Source organism: Zeus faber (genome assembly GCF_960531495.2).
Source record: "Zeus faber genome assembly, chromosome: 14".
Taxonomy (NCBI): domain Eukaryota; kingdom Metazoa; phylum Chordata; class Actinopteri; order Zeiformes; family Zeidae; genus Zeus; species Zeus faber.
Window position 1 is genome coordinate 5,349,593 of NC_137200.1, and position 17,673 is coordinate 5,367,265.

Consider the following 17,673-nt stretch of genomic DNA (forward strand, 5'->3'; position numbering starts at 1 on the left):
AAGTGAATGGTTTGAGAATGTCAAAATGTACTAATGTATGAGAAACTGCTGCTGAGGACAGGACATTTGTTTTGTGGGGCTTTGTTTTTGGTTGGACATTGCAGGTCGCAGACCGGGTTTGAGCTTGACCTTCTGGGGAAAAAAAAAAAAAAAAGCATCTCAAGGTTGGGGGGGTTGCCTTAGCACTGACATGTCTGTCCCCCGCTGGCCTTCACATGGAGATGCTGTTGTAGAGGTTCTCGATCTTCTCCTTGAAGAACTCCTTGAGCTCGGGTCGTTTGGCCTTCATGGTGGGCGTGAGGAGGCCGTTCTGGATGGAGAACATCTCGCTGTAGATGTAGATGTTTTTCACCTGGGAGAGGGAGAAAGATTGATGGATTCATTGCCCAGTCAAATAATGCTTACAAAGCTATAGACATAGTGCTTGTGGTTGCTCACCTGTTCGAAGGAGTGGAGGCCACTGGCCTTGCCCAGACGCACCAAGTCCTCCAGGATCGCCTTCTTCAGAACCTGCACATTCAGAAGTCATTCGATAGTCAGAATTGTTTTAGGAGAATTTAAATGAATATTTGGCCGTTCCAACAATTCCAATTCCAAGTACTAGCTTATTTTGTCTTAAATCCCTGCGAGCCCTACCGTATTTTTACACAGGTCCTTAAAGCTGCCTAAAATGCCCTTCTTCTTGGCCCAGCTCGGCATGACCTCTGGGTCTGGAACCACGATACCCACCAAACAGGACTGGAGGGCAAACAGAGACATGGAAGGTTATTTCAGAGGCACGAGGACATTATGGCTTTAAGGATATTACATTTGGAAATTGAACATGTACATTACATACAGAACTGTAAGGTAAACTAGAAAGCACCAAATTGAGCACAATTAACTCAGTACACTGCAAAATGTTATATGGTCTTATATCCATTGGCAGGCTGTACAAAAAAGATACAGATCATAATTCCAATTACAATATAATAATTTCTTTTTTATGACAAAGCGGTAAAAACACAACTTTGGTCAAATCCATTCATTGATGTTTGAAATATGTTCTTCACAAACAGACAGACAAACAGATGCAAGTAAAGAGGGAAATTCAATACACCACTATGGACCCAAATACAGCTATTTTTCGAGTCTGTTAAAAATAATGAGGGTGACATTAAAATGTAAAGAGAAAGAAAGAAAGACAGGAAGAAAGGAAGGCTTATGTTTCTATATTTCAGGATTTCCAGCACGACAGGATCCCAGTAAGATTTTAACAGGATTGACAGACTGGCTCTCATGGGTTACTAATCCAATTCATGTTTTAGGAGCTAAATGTGGAGAGCTAAGACTCTGAAAGGAGACAACTACTCTACTCCCCAATAGGGGGCGAATTCACAAAGAAATGGGATTGCGGCCGCTAATAGCACCATGATTGCAGCATCAATTGCGTCCGATTCACAAAAAATATTGTGCTACTGATATGACAGCACAAACACGCCCATAAAGTTTTGCTGCTGAATGCAATTTGGGTTTGTTTTGCATCTGATCACAATTATCCATGCGGAAAAGTAAATAATCCATGCATCTGTATGTCAGCGGGGGTGGGGCAGGGGGTTAATCAATGGCTCAGCAGAGCTTGACACAAGACACACTTTTTTGATTAGTTCAAATTGGAAAAGGAGTAAAATAAATACATCCAAAAATAATAAAAACACACTGTTTTTATGTTTGGAGACACAGTAAACGGGCACCCACAGCTGAACATAAATGCGTAATGCAGAGTCTCCATTTACTACGCCACTGCTCTACACTTGCCTGTTTAACGAATTATCAGTCTCAAATAAATTAAAAAATGTAAATAACTGTTGGATAATTGATATTTTGATTTGAGGTGTTTAATCAAAATGTCCTTGGGGGGGGGGGGGGGGGGCGATTGTGTCAGTGCTATGCAACATCCTGACGGTTCTGTTGCACCGGCAACACCGAATGGGATTTGAAAATAATTGAAATTGTGTGTGCGCACACACTGAGGTTTTAGGAACTGGCCGCGGTTCAATGTACACGCAATAGTGTCTCCATTAAAAGTTTAAACATCTAATACATCATGAAGCAGCTCGATATGTATGCTCCTCATGTTGGCCTGTGGTGTTTGACACCAAGTATTAAGACATATTATCGCCCCCTACTGGTCTGGCGTGTTTGTGTGTGTGTGTGTGTGTGTGTGTGCGTGTGTGTGTGTGTGTGTGTCACCTGCAGGCTATCTCCATGCACGTAGAGCTGAGCCACCGGTTCGCTCCTGATGTAGATGTTCTCGATCTTCTCGGGGGAGATGTACTCGCCCTGCGCCAGCTTGAAGATGTGCTTCTTCCTGTCGATGATCTTCAGAGTGCCATTCTGCAGGAAGGAGGGAAGAGGAGAGGGGGAGCAAACAGAAGAGAGGGACATAAGGGCCAAAGGCTGCAAAAACAAAATAAACAGGCAATGTCCATTTTCAAAAAATAACAAACGTTTTTTGTTGTCTTTTATTTTTTTTACACATAAAATGTCTTAATATTCAGGAACATCGAGGCACGTACAGGCAGCCATTTGCCAATGTCCCCGGTGTGGAGCCAGGCGTCGGAGTCGAGTGTCTCGGCCGTGCGCTCCGGGTCTTTGAGGTAGCCTTTAAACACATTGGGTCCTTTCACACACACCTGGACAAAAAAATATATATATTTTATGAATGTAACTATTAACATACAGTTATAACAACAGTGAAAATATGGCATTAATGAATGTGCATAAGTGTGTGTGTGTGTGTGTGTGTGTGTGTGTGTGTGTGTGTGTGTGTGTGTGTGTGTGTGTGTGTGTGTGTGTGTGTGTGCGCGCGTGTCTCACCTCTCCTTCCCCCTTGGAAGCAAAGTAGTTCTTCTCGGCCACGTCCACCAACTTGATGAGATTGCACGGCAACGGGGCCCCAACATGACCTGCATGCATTTCAACCAAATGAGAAACTTAAATACTCAATGTGTTTTATCTTATTTTTTTAAATCTTCTTGTATTTATTAGACTTTATAAAACACACATTAGCAAATTATATACACGTTATACTGTATATATATCTATACTCAATATTTTAGCAGCTGGAAGTGAGCATTAGAGGGCGGTGTAAGACTATTACTTGTCTGCGTATGAGCATTTCAGCATTCGGTGACACAGGAAAAGTTTGTGACTTTTGAGTCTTTTGGTTTCTCAGAAACAAAATGGGAAGAGCAGCACATATGTTGACTATGAGTCTGAATTGTTCCAATGTGCAGTATGGCCTCTCCCAACATATATACGTATATATACACATAATACAAACACACATACATACACGTATACACACCTGTATCAGTAGTGTACCGGTACACACACACACACACACACACACACACACACACACACACACACACACACACACACACACATATATATATATATATATATATATACACACACACACACACACAGATTGTGATTGTTGGGAACTTCCGCCCATGTGTATCATCAGAATCAGCATGTGCTTTGTGAGAAGCATAACCACACTTTAGCTTTATCTGAAAAGGCAGGCAGTGAATGGCAAAGCACGCAGAAAAAAAAGGTACAAAAAAGTCCAGAGCAGCCAGAGGGCTGGGACTCCAGTCATCAGGCCTTCATTATCATTTGGAAATGTACCGAAATAAACACCAACAGACAGTCTGATGCAACACGCCTTCAAGAAGCAGGGGGAAATCCACAGCGTGCAGCCAATAGTAAGCAGTAAAAAAATATCTTATTGAGCCAAAATGCTCTTATAGAGCCAAATGACTGTATGTAAAGTGTTGTGAGTGAGTGAGTGGAGGTTAATGTGCAGAGAAACTTTGTGGTTAAGACTTTCTGATGTGTTTTTTGAACCAATGCTTGACAACATGTAGGAAGGTGAACTGCAGGTTATAGGTGCTAGTAGTGGCACCGATAAGACCGCACTCTGGCCCTAACCTAACCTAACCCTAACCCTAACCCTAACCCTAACCCTAACCCTAACCCTAACCTAACCCTAACCCTAACCCTAACCCTAACCCTAACCTAACCCTAACCCTAACCCTAACCCTAACCCTAACCCTAACCCTAACCCTCTGGCCATAAAAACCTATTTTTATTGACACACTGCAAAAACTCAGCCATCAGTAGGAATACTATTATGTTGTAGATAACGAAACATAATTCCATGTGTATATGAAGAAAGAGAAGAAGATATGGTTAATTGTAGGTTCAGGCTGTCACGTCTTGACGCAGTGGTTTATGGTACAGGGGTGAAGGATTTTTGGGGGCCCACTTGCAGTGCCCTTGTTCAGCCTGGGTTAATGCAGCATGTACGTGTTTGGAGAATAAAGCAAGCAGTTTGATAATTAACTGGCATCTCTTTCCACCCCACTCTCTCCATTTATTTTTTCTTCCTCTCAGCACTTTTCTTTGGCATGCTCCCTCATTCAAAGAATCAGTCACACCTTCTGTCTCACCTTACGTGTATTCTTAAGAGATTCAAGATTCAAGAGGTTTATTTGTCACATACATATACGTACATACGGTCATACATATATGCAGTGAAATGTCATCACACCCGGTGATTACACACAATAAGCTCTAAAAATACTAAAAATACTAAAATGTACCGAATCGAGGTGCTCACGCACACATTCCCACCTGAGAGCCCCCACGTCCACGCCCCACATAGACACGCCCTCTTCCTCCTTCCCCGGCCCATCTTTCCACAGTCTATATGAAATCTGTGGTTTTGCAGAAAATATGCACTTCCCTTTTTTTCTGCAGAAGAAAACCATGGGTTTTTCTTCATTTGCTATGTAACTGCTGACTTTTGTGGAAAAGATAGAAGCACACATTCAGTGTGTTTGTTGTAAGCTAGAGGGATATTCCAGATAGATGGTTTGGCAAATTGAACAGATCATTGGACGAAAACATTTTCAGAGAGTCCAACTTATGCAATTAGGCTGGTATATATATTTCTAAAGAGCGCAAGAAAAAAGTCTACTGACACATCATGGTCATTTCCAGAGGAGTCTCCAAAAAAAAAAGGGGCGGACGTTTCATCCCTTGTGGGAGACACAACAGCTGCTAATAAATATATAATACACCATATATATAAACCAAACATGTCCTTTATTTCTACCTGTTATGGCCCGGCTGCATCATTCAGCCCTTTGGACGCAGTTGGGTTATAACTTGTCAGGTGAAGTCGGACAGCGTTTAGAGTCTCTTTGTTTAGAGTCACCTGGTGTTTGTTTGTCTGGGGTTGCATTCACTTTTACTGTACCTGAGGTCCAGTCTCCGGGTGTGGTGAAGGTGCAGCCAGCTGTGCACTCCGTCTGACCATAAGCCTCATACACCTTCACACACACACACACACACACACACACACACACACACACACACACACACACACACACACACACACACACACACACACACACACACACACACACACACACACACACACACACACACACACACACACACACACAAATAAAATATATGGATGCATCTTTTTAAAAATATGTTTCAATGAAGACATTGTGTATTTAAATGTAAATGTAAAATGTTTAAATGTAAAATGTAAAACTTAATTCAAGATATTTTAGGATGCGTTAACCTGCACGCAGCCTGACATACAGTATATACTGTATATATTTCATCAATTGCCCTTGCGCTGCTATCACCTAACAAAAAACAAACAAACAAAAACAAACAAAAAAAAACTGCACAACTTTTTAAACTTTTTTTTATATTCCATAACCTGACCAAAACCTGCACAATATACATAGATATACTACATGTATGTATATAGTATTGATATAAAATGTCTATTTATACTCTCTGTACATAATCCCCCTATGACAAACCTGTATTTATAACCCTACAATGTTGTACATAATACATCTCTTTTGCCTACATAACTGCACAGAAACACTGTACTCAAATAGCACTTTGGTATTTAAATGCTTCTTTTGCACTTCTGGTTAGACGTCAACTGCATTTCATTGGCTCTGTACTACACTGTACTCTTCTAGTGACAATAAAGTTGAATCTAATCTAATCTAATCTAATCTATACTGTATATATACACTCAGTGGCGCAACGGCAAGCACTGCAAAAGGTGAAATGCAACGCTAACTGCACTGCCGGGCAAATAGCTCTATTTACGCGAATATTCCCTTATATATTTATTTACTATTTACGCAAATAGTGCTATTTATGCATATTTAAATTAGGTATTATTCATACATTCTGTGCCAAATTGGCCCCTTTCTATGGAAATGAGCCTTGTTAAAATAGCCTCTATTTTAAAAACACTGTTGCTAATAGCCACACGCAGTTAGAGTGATTCTATTACCTTCTGCAGAGAGCTGGTGGTAACTGCACAATTATCTGATCAGAGCATATATACCTGTCAAGTTAAACATTGGGATTTGGGAAACGTGGTACGTTTAACATGCAGCAGGGATTATGCAATCAGATTTTCAATGAGGCTCATTTGCATAGAAAGGGACCAAAACATTATAAACACTTCTCAATTATAAACTTCATAAAAGTATAATTCATAGCAAAACTGGTGTACTGGATTGTACAAGTGTACCTAATAAAGTGCAGACCGAGTGTGTGTGTGTGTGTGTGTGTGTGTCTGTGTGTGTGCACAGTATAATATATATATATATCTGAACAGACTGTACATATCATTTTTAATGTGTGTGCGTGTACATCTTTGTCTTCCTCACCTGACAGCCCAAGGCCGCTCTGAGAAATCCCAGAACAGAAGGGGAGGCCGGGGCTGCACCAGTGATAATCATTCTGAGCCTCCCTCCAAGGCTGGCCTGTCAAATATACATACATTCATACACAGATGCATAATATGCATTTTAAATTGTAACAGTAGTCAGGATGGAAATAAAAATCTATAAAAAGTAAACCTTTTCTGTATTTTTTACTCATCGCAAACATGTCTATAAAAGTAATTTTGCATTGATTAAAATCATCTTCAGCTATACAGCTATCAGGGAGGGATTCCAGAGGTCAGAGTTAGTCGTAAAACCTATGCGATTTTAATATAAAGTATAGCAGAGCTTTTCACTCCATGTGGATCACAGGGGGAAAGATGGAATCAGTGACAGTGTTCATTAGTTTATTATAGTTAAAGGTCTAAAAATCTGTAATTTTTTAAAAATTCTTATGATGTAAATACATGTAAGTCACAAAAATAAAATAACGATGTTATGAACCTTAACACTAGATGTCTTCATACTCACTTTCAATCAATTTCTTTATCTTAATGAATTGTGTGTATTTTATTATTTGTGTGCACTTTGCAAACCCTATAAATTAAGTTTTAAACGAATTTATGGAAAATGGTACTTGCTGTACAAGCTGTACAATCACATTTTGCCTGAAATACTGCATTTTCTGATGGGAACCCCAGACACAGTTCATTTGAGAGCCCCTGGGGGGGAGGATCTCACTGTCTGATGCGTTTTCGAATTCAGTGTAACTCAGGCTTAAAAGGATTGCAATAGATAACCGAATGATCTGAACCAGCTACTGTAGGTATCATTATGACAACATCAAGGTCTCTGCTTATTCCTATCACTATTAAGTAGATGCACAGCGTGGGTGCTGGACTGAGTGAAACAGTGCGTACCTGGATCTTACTGAAAAACACTTTGTCCCAGACGCTGTCGCTGCGGATGACCCCGCTGCTGACCTCCGCGCCTTTTCTTTTGGCGGCGAAGTTGAGCAGCCAGCGCTTAAGGGGGGTGTTCGCCTGGCTGAAGATCTGCGGAGGGAGGAGGGGAACATGCAGAAAGAGTGAGGGAAGACAGACAGACTAAAATAGAATTGGTAATATGCAATAAACCTAAAAAAAAAACAATAACCAATAACAATATACATTACATAATATAATACAAACAATATATATCTATATATATAGAACAGACATTTAAACACAGGCCCAGGTGTGTGTGTGTGTGTGTGTGTGTGTGTGTGTGTGTGTGTGTGTGTGTGTATATATATATATATATATATATATATATATATATATATATACATAAACAGTGTATATTTATATATAAACTTCTCTAACCTTATACCTAAACTTAACAACCTCTAAACTGAAACCTAAATTGAAAGATCTCTGACCTTATACCTAAACTTAACCATCTCTAACCGTATACCTAAAATGAAGCTTTTCAAATCTTATACCTAATCTTAACCACCTCTAACCTTGTACCTAAAGTTAACATATCTAATCTTGTATCTACACTAAACCATCTCTAACCTCATACCTTAACTTAACATTAAACCTAAACTTTACCATCTCTAACATTAAACCTGAACTTAACCATCTCTCACCTTGTACCTAAACGTAACCATCTCTAACATTATACCTAAACGTAACCATCTCTAACAGTATACCTGAACTAAACCATCTCTAACATTATACCTAAACTAAACCATCTCTAACCTTATACCTAAACTTAACCATCTCTAACATTATACCTAAACTTAACCATCTCTAACATTATACCTAAACTTAACCATCTCTAACATTATACCTAAACTTAACCATCTCTAACATTATACCTAAACGTAACCATCTCTAACCTTATACCTAAACTTAACCATCTCTAACTCTATACCTAAACGTAACCATCTCTAACTTTATACCTAAACGTAACCATCTCTAACCTTATACCTAAACTTAACCATCTCTAACTTTATACCTAAACTTAACCATCTCTAACTTTATACCTAAACTTAACCGTGGTGCGGGGATGGTGTGGTTTGAGCAGCACACCTGACGTGGATCGAGGTAATAAGGGACCCCGGATCAGAGTGGCTGTGTACCTGTTCCTCGTTGGTTGGTCTAATGAGCAACAGGTCAAAACCGCCATCCCCACACGCAGTCAAGAGAGGAGCCCTGTCATGAGCTGTGTCCATGTGCACCGGGGCTTGTTCTACCAAGCCCCTCTCCACAATATACGTGTTTTCTGCAACCCCGTCTTCTGTGTCTCTGTGACGGAGGTCCCTGAACATGCCACTTGAGTGGCCCATGGTAGGCGAAACTGCCACATTAACCATCTCTAACCTTGTACCTAAACTTAACTATCTCTAACATTATACCGAATCTTAACCATCTCTAACCTTATTTATTTCAGACTATTGGAGTTTCGGAATAATAGGCCGTAAGAGCAGTGGTGAGCATAGAGCTACTTCATGTTAACTTTGTGTGGATAGTGAACATATGTATTATTTCTTATCTAATTTTAATCTTTAATTTTACCTTTTGTTGCGGCACTGTCGTTTGCTGCTGTAATTCCTCAATTTCCCTCTAGGATTACGTAAAAATTATCTTAAGGTCCTGGGTTTGATTCCCGCCTGGGGCGCTCATCTCCCAAATAGGAGCCTTTCTGTGTGGATTTTGCATGTTCTCCCCGTGCTCACATGGGGTTTCCTCCATCTAACATCAGTAAGGACCCCCACCAAAAACATGCACCCATCATCGTCTGACCAGCGATGGACACTCATCACCAGGTCCCCGGGCGCGTCCACGAACGCTGCCCACTGCTCCTGGCTGTGCCCCGGGAGGAGGCGTTTAACCCATCCTGTGCCAGGATGGGTTAAACGCAGAGGCCTCATTTCACCGGCCACGATCCAAAGCATGGTGCATGTGTGTGTGTGTGTGCGTGCATGTGTTGTAGTGTGGTGTGCTGTGTGACAATTAAAGATTAAAGATTAAAGATAAAGATTCCTTCAACACAATGAAAACCACCCTGCGACCACAGTGGGGCGCTGCTGCTCTTGCAGGTTTCAACACCTCCGGATGCACTCACATTTCCTGCTTTGTGGCAGAATTTAGACTTGGTCGTTTGTGTTGTCAAGGCCCCACCTTGTCATACATCCGGTTGAGCAGCCGCGGCACAACAGGGAAGATGGTCGGCCGCAGGGCCTTCATGTCGTCTGGCAGGAGGCGGATGTCGCCCTGGTAGAAGCCGATACGCCCTCCATGGCAGTACACTACAGACTGCGTGCGCACACACACACACACACACACACACACACACACACACACACACACACACACACACACACACACACACACACACACAGTAAATGCTGATTTCCAATATAACACATAACACCCCTACAGCATAAGCACACAATTGCTATTTGGTCACTTTGTGTGCTGTCGTAATTATTATATAATCAACTGATTATTTTAATGTGAACCATTTTTCTAGTCCATGGTGTTTTTTCTTTATTAAGTTCAAACTGTGATAGCAGCACAAAATGAGCAAAAAAAATACAATAAAATCATGATTATTGTCACATAAGTAATATTGTTGTTACAGTAAATTGTACTTCCTGAATTAACGGGTCATCTTATCTTAAATTCCCTTTTTTTTCTTTCCTTAAAGGTATGTTTCATGGAGCGTGCCCAGGCAGCACAGATCCCTTGGTCTGAAATTGTTTGCACTAAACCTCAGCAGAAGAAAGACCTCAGATACAGTATGTAAATCTAACTGGCAGAAATACACCAATGCTGATTCTGATTCTCACGTGTTTCCTGTGTGTGGAGTCATCTGAGGACACGGCCGGGTAAGCGCTTTTTATTTTTTTGTTTTCTTTTTCCTTTCTTTTTTTTCCCCACTTTCCGCCAATAGACGCGCCTCAAATCCCTCACAATAGGCACAGCGAGAGTCACTAGTCTGTTTCTTGCCGTGGCGGAAGAAGTATTCAGGATCTTTTTCTGAAGTAAAAAAAAGTACAAATACCCAATACAAAATGTATTCTAGTTAAGAGGAAAGCGCCACGTTGACATTTCTATTTCAGTAAAACATATATGAGAACGTGCTCTTAAATCTACTGGAAGTATTAAAGGTAAAAGTACATATCTAATTCAGTGTCCTGATATAAGTAAACAAGCGTATAATACATCATAAAGTGCTGCTGTGCCTTTATTTCTCATGCAGATCCTCACTACAATTTATGTGGTGTCATAGTATTTTACAAATAATATAATCCTGATTTGATGTCTTCATTTGTTGTGGAAAAAGTGAGACAAACTATGTTATAAGAAAAGAAGCAAAAACTGAATTGTCTTCAGCAATACAGATGCGTAGTTACTTCCCACCGCTGGTGTCTTTCACTGGAAGCACTGGCAACTGGAATTGTGGCAACCGGCAAGTTAAAACAATCCAAACATCTTGTTTTTGGTGCGGGGAGTAGTGTGAGTGTGTGTGTGTGTGTGTGTGTGTGTGTGTGTGTGTGAGTGTGAGAGATAGAGAGAGAATGTTTTGTCACATGCTCTGGTGACTGCGCCCGGCATGTGGCGCTGGGGAAGAAAGGTGGTTTCCTGTGGGTGCGTGCTTACGTTCGTGCGTTTGTGCGTGCGTGCGCGTTTGCGCATGTTAGCAATCGGCAGTTCCCAGGGAAACAAGTACAGAAAATGGAGACCGGTCCAACCTGATCCTATCGCCACAAGGTCAATGGAGCGTACCAGAGTTTGGACGCCAATTGCATATTCTGGTAAAGTAAAGTTTCATCTGCAGTCTCATCTCCAGGGCTAAAAATAGCAATGGCCCCCAATGCATGCAGGGGCAGGTTCCAGTTCTTATGTCACAAGCACAAGCACACACAAACACACATTTAAAACAGTAATATAAATTCCCCTGGGCTAACCTCCCTTTACCTCAATGAGTCTCTCAAACATGTGAGCCAGCGGCAGGAAGGAGATGAGGCAATCGTCTTTGTTAGGGAAAATTACTTTCTGGGAGAGAGAGAGAAGAGAGAGAGAGCGAGAGAGAGAGAGAGAGAGAGAGGGCAAGTGAGAGAATAGGTGAAGACAGGATGAAAAAGACATGTTCTGTACCACACACACACACACACACACACACACACACACACACACACACACACACACTGCCGTGTGCAAACTGTTGCACAGTAAAAACAAAAGGCAGCAAGAGGAAGCTCCGAGTGCCAGATGTGTGGTTTTCAGAGCTCTGTAAAAAGGAACTCTTTATGAAATTGTGACAAAGCCGAGGCCGAATGTGAGCCACTCTCTCATTGTAAAGATTTAAGATTTCTTTATTGTTACATTTGTAAAAAAATGTTTTAAGGGTATTTCCTTCGATAGCGGGGTGTCTTACATCTGTGACTTTGAGGAAGCCGGAGAAGTCAGCCACCACATTTCCATGTGTTAACATCACTCCCTTTGGATTTCCTGCAGAAAGAAGGGAGAGAGAGAGAGAGAAAGAGAGGGGGGGGGTCAGAGAGAGGGGGGAGAGGGAAAAACACCATTAAACTGTCAGTGAGACCCTCCACAGCTGCCCACTGAATGACATAAACAGAAAACTGTTCACCCAGATGAATACAACTCTGCTTTGTCTAAAAGAAAACCACTTGTTAGTGGGAAAGAAATCTATGAGTCAATACAAAATAATAATGACATAAATAAAGGTACAAATACTTTTTTTTTATCAATAAATAAAAACAAACAAACAAATAAACAAATATATATGTATAGAGATACACACAAAAGACAGTATTGTTAAGAATGAGGCAATGTCTCGACCGGCCAGCAGGTGGCCATCTACACAGTATGTTTCTGTAAGGTCACAAACGTGATGTCAATTAATGTAACTGCATGGGAACGTAAACACTGGTGTGACAGTCAAACATAGGTTAAATGACAACAAATTTACAGAAACAGAAGTGTGTCACAGTGGCGTATTGGGGCCACTATGAGGTTTTTTTTCTTCCCAAAGCGGGGGGGGGGGGGGGGTTCCAAGAAGAAATGTATTTCCAATATTAAACTTGCATATATAGTGTGCAGTGTGATTTGTATTGCTTTATAATGATTATTCTGATCAAATTCCGACAGTATTCCTACGTCATTATTCTGACAAAGCCCCTGCAAAGAGTCGGGGTAAACCAGGTGTAATCTGTCCATCTCTGGTCACACGGGTAACAACCTGATACAGAACAGCGCTATACAGTATCAAAATGCAGTCTATTCACTATTACTGTATTTTTGGTTAGATTTGTGCATTTCATATCTAGATTTACAGTATTTGGGGGTGACTATGGGGGTGCAGTACCCCCTCGCTTTGAAACAAAAGTGACAGTGGCCCTAATAACGTAGGATGTAGAGTTGTAACATAACAACACATTTTCGCACTGCAGGAACTTTTCCATAGATTTAGGAACTTTTGGAGGAACCGTCCCTTTCTGTTGTGTCCGCATGGCAGCAACTAGGATCGATCATAGTTCTGAAAATTCAGTTTTGAGGAACTTTTTTAGCTCCTACTCCAGGACAGAGACTAACCGGCACAAGAGGAACTGTCAGTAACGCAAGTGCACGGTGATTGATCGAACACATAAGCCACTGCCTCCCGTCTTTATTAGACACAATTTATTGGCCAAACATTTGAATGGACGGATGTTCCTGGGGCTGTTGACGCCTCGCTGTGCGCTGCTTCTCCCCCCCTTCTCCCTCACCCCCGGTGCACTGAGGACAGTGCTTCCTGGTAGTTGCATTGCTCTGGGCGTTCATTAAAAAATAACAATAAAAAAACAGTATAATATTGTATTTTTATTGTAGATGTATTTATTTCATTTATTTTATTTTATTTTACAACGTCAATTGAGTGAAACAAAAACAATGCCCCTGCAGTGTCCCTATGCAAGCCCGTACCTTCCGAAAGTCGGAACAAACTTTTAAATGAGGCTTGATATGAGGCAGATAGTATAAGAGTGAAGATTAAGCAACTGGATTGTTTAATTCTCGCCTCAAATTAGTTTAAAAAACTGATTTTAGTGGACTGATCAGGTGAACTCAGTTAAAAGTTTGTAGACTAAATCCAATGCTGAAACCCCATTGGTCGACGTCACTTCAGCGTTCCTACTGCTGGTAGGTTCGGTATATTGAAGTTATTTGGTTTTCGGGGGACCTCCCCAGTTCCTTCTTCCCCTCAGGGAGTCCCCAGAATGGTTTGGTCCCGAAACGCCTATTTTTCTTTTCTTAAAAATGTTAGAAGATGAACTAAAGACAATCTTAAAGGTTACCACCAACAACCCAGTCAGATTTTTTGTGAGCTCCCTGTTTCAGAAAGCAGCCGTTCCGATTTGCCTCCAACTCCTACGTCAGTGGGGGCTCATTAGAATAATACCGCCCACCATCTGAGTAACTCAACCCACGCCTTGACAACTACTGTTGCAAAGGCGCGTCATTTTTTTTCGGCATGCGCCGGATCGGCCCACTAGCATCATGTGGAAGCTGAGCTCTGCAGTAAGCATGGGAAGTGCTCTGTCATTAGAGCTGAGTGGATGAAGTTCATTTTGGATGGCAACGTCCCAAACTGTGACAAAACTGCAGATGAGGGAAATGTAAGTATTTACAAAATAATTGCGCAGCGGTGTTTCTTTTTCCAATCAGCCCTAGCTAACGTTGATAGTGAGGTAATATGTATAAGATGTAACTTTCTGGGCAGTTACTGGCGTTACTTGCTGCAGGGTCCACAATAACGTTGAACTCCATGGATGGATGAACTCCATCTTATCAACACTCTTAATTAACGGGATAATAAGATGAGAGAAGGTGTCGTGATGTCCCCAGAGTGCTGCTGATTTTATAGAGATTCACAAGAATAACGGAGGCCATTTCACCTCCGGCCTCCGTCCGGCATGCAGCCGGAGCGGGGCGTGGGGAGCAGAAGCTCATTTGGATTTAAAGCTACAGAAATTGAAACAGCCCTTTAAGAAAATGACTGAAACAGGGGGGAATAGAGGCATAATATAATGGCTAGAGTGCATAATCTTAGTGGTATTTTCAGCAAAAAACTTCAGGGACTTGTTGAAATGTAGCATAAGTGGTGACCTTTTAAAGCTTGCAACTGACCCAGAGCACTGGTGCCATGCAAACAGCAACCGAGTTACCACACTGGCCTCTCTCCACACAAGCAAAAAAGGGTCTGTTTTGGGGTCAATTCACTTCCAACTGAGAGAATTCTTGGGAGTGCACAAAGCATGAAACTGATGTTTTCCCCCCCGCACCGCCGGATGTGTGGCGGAGTGACGCAGGCAGGAGCGGCTTTGATCCCAGGTGAGAGTCGGATAAACACATTTTGGCAGCGTCTGGGCCACATGCTCTCATTAGCGTAACAATTTTGGAGCTGTGCTTGTGCTGTGCATCTGTCGGGGCGTTATTCCCTTTACAATGTGTTCAGAGGGAACAATGTACCTGTGGTGCCGCTGGTGAAGCAAACGATTGACAAGTCTTCTGGCGAGGGTGCCTGTGAAAATAATAAATACATTTCATTTATACTATATACTGGATGTACTATCGATATCGGTTTTATTTTCTGGTACAAAAAATATGAGTGTTACAGTTACACATATGAGTGATTTCTTCTGGTGAGGTTTGGTGCACTTCAGTTCAGACCATTAGCATGAAAAAAATTTAAGCTTAACAGTACTAAAAAAGGGGATAATAATAATAAAATAAAATAGGTTAAAAAAATATATATATAATAATAAATAAATATATATACAGTTGTTAAGGATATATACGTTATAAATAATAATATTAATTATTACTATGTGCTGATTATATTATTACGGTACTATATGTACTAGTACTAGATGATTTGTGAGGCTCCATCGATAGAAAAAGGCCCTCAACTATATTATATTGGGAGGAAGATTATATTGGGAGTTATTTGAGTTGCTTGGAGTACTTCAAGACTAAAATTTCATTCCAACAATTTGATTTCAAGGAGTCACAATGACAATGACAATGACAATGATACAATGATTTGAAAATCCTTTGACGAGGAATGATCGTTGGGGTCTAAATTGACGATCCCAAAAGTGACATTGAGTGTAATATTGGCATATTTCTTGTTAAATGCATTTTGCTTGTTTGCTATTTTATTATCAGAACTTGATGTCCTTCTAGAATTGTATCACACTTGGGTGTTGCATGCTGTGTATGAAAGGGTTAATACTTTACTTTAGAGTACTGTACTTACTATTGGCCTCCTGTAGTTCTCCCTGCCCAGAGCCTGCAATGAACCCAAACAACGTATTGTTAGCTGAACACACACACGCACACACACACAGACACACACACACACACACACACACACACACACACACACACACACCAATATACACATCGAAATGACTACATAACATGTGCCACTAGTGTTTGTTCAACACACAATATTAATCTTTTTTTTTTAGAGAAATGATTCATGCAGCATGTGCAGCCCATTAATTAAGCAAGAGAATGAACTTAACCAATGTCTTTAATAACCCCCTATGACTACTTCCACTTTTATTTCATTATCTGTACTACATGAAAATCACTCTGTAGACAATTATTAGTATTATTTCACTTTATTATGATTATTATCATTTTTTGAATGATGATGAACATTGTGCAGAGGAGAGTTATTATGGTGTCAACTGTCATAACTTTGAAATGAGTATGAACTCCAGGCCCCTGAATTTGATAATAACCCTTCTATATCTATATCAGTGCTATATCAGGTCAAATCAGAAAGGGGACGCAAGAATTTGGGCTTTCAGTGCCAGTGTTTGGGCTCTGGTGTCAGTTTTTATTAGATTTAACTCATTTAATATTTTCCGAGGCACCCCGCAGTGCATACCAGTGTCTTAAGATATTAATTTCTACTGTTCTGGTCAAGAGCTCCAGACTAACAGGGCTGAGTGTTGAGGAAAGGGAAAGTCAGACTGAACCAAGCTGTTGGGATCCTGCTCTCCGGTGGCTGTTGGATGATCATTTAAAACTATTATTTCATCACTAAGTTTCTTTTAAGACATTTTAAAGTAGTCTCTCCTACCTCCACCTCGGCCATGGCCTGCACGTGCACGCCGCAGTCTTGCGCTCGCTCCAGCAGGGCTGCATCAAAGGCGTCCATGAGGATGATTCTGCGGAGGCCGGTCGTCTCCTTACGCTCCACGTTTCCCAGCAGCACCTGGGCCTTATCGGCCTTGTCACAGATCACCGTGGAAATTTCCGCTTGGGGAGAGCACACACACACGCACACAAGAACACACACACCCTCGTGTGAATAGCAATCAAAAGAATAAAAGGGGAAAAAAAAATAAAATAAAAAAATGCAGAAAGAGAATCAAAATGCCCAGGTGTGGGTTGGTGTTTCAATATGAAATTCATCGATTTACTTAATGCTTTGCAGAGAAAAAAAACACATTTTATGTTTTATTATTATTATTATTATTATTATTATTATTATGATTATTAATAATAATAATAATAATATTGTTATTGTGATTATTATTATTATTATTATTATTATTATTAAGATATCCACTTCTGTTGATAAATATATTATATTTATAAGTAATTATATATATATATATTTTCTTTTATCTCATCTTACTTTCTCAAAATCAGCAAAAGTCAAGATAGTAGTACTTATACAGCTGACTATACAGTATATAACCTGTGAGCCCATTTTTTAATTTTTCTTAAACCAACAACCAAAGAAAGCTTACATAATTCAAATCAAATAGCAAAAAAAGTGGAAAGAAAACAGGGAGCTATATTATATAGGTTATAATATACAAACA

The 17,673-nt window shown here is 40.5% G+C and overlaps 1 protein-coding gene across 3 annotated transcripts in view; it reads right to left on the minus strand.

Annotated features, from left to right (window-relative positions):
* Positions 1 to 211: 211 nt before the first annotated feature.
* Positions 212 to 17,673, minus strand: part of acsl6 (acyl-CoA synthetase long chain family member 6) — a gene marked incomplete at both ends in the record, with an annotated part of 37,860 nt that continues 20,398 nt past the window's right edge. For all 3 annotated transcript variants that reach the window (XM_080013345.1, XM_080013344.1, XM_080013343.1), the window contains 15 exons: positions 212 to 352; positions 439 to 510; positions 637 to 738; positions 2,233 to 2,376; positions 2,559 to 2,675; positions 2,860 to 2,948; positions 5,315 to 5,387; positions 6,774 to 6,869; positions 7,691 to 7,825; positions 9,941 to 10,075; positions 11,744 to 11,821; positions 12,204 to 12,277; positions 15,296 to 15,347; positions 16,086 to 16,118; positions 16,923 to 17,101. In XM_080013345.1, coding sequence (XP_079869471.1) covers positions 212 to 352; positions 439 to 510; positions 637 to 738; positions 2,233 to 2,376; positions 2,559 to 2,675; positions 2,860 to 2,948; positions 5,315 to 5,387; positions 6,774 to 6,869; positions 7,691 to 7,825; positions 9,941 to 10,075; positions 11,744 to 11,821; positions 12,204 to 12,277; positions 15,296 to 15,347; positions 16,086 to 16,118; positions 16,923 to 17,101 — 1,520 coding nt within the window. The remainder of the gene's footprint in view (positions 353 to 438; positions 511 to 636; positions 739 to 2,232; positions 2,377 to 2,558; positions 2,676 to 2,859; positions 2,949 to 5,314; positions 5,388 to 6,773; positions 6,870 to 7,690; positions 7,826 to 9,940; positions 10,076 to 11,743; positions 11,822 to 12,203; positions 12,278 to 15,295; positions 15,348 to 16,085; positions 16,119 to 16,922; positions 17,102 to 17,673) is intronic.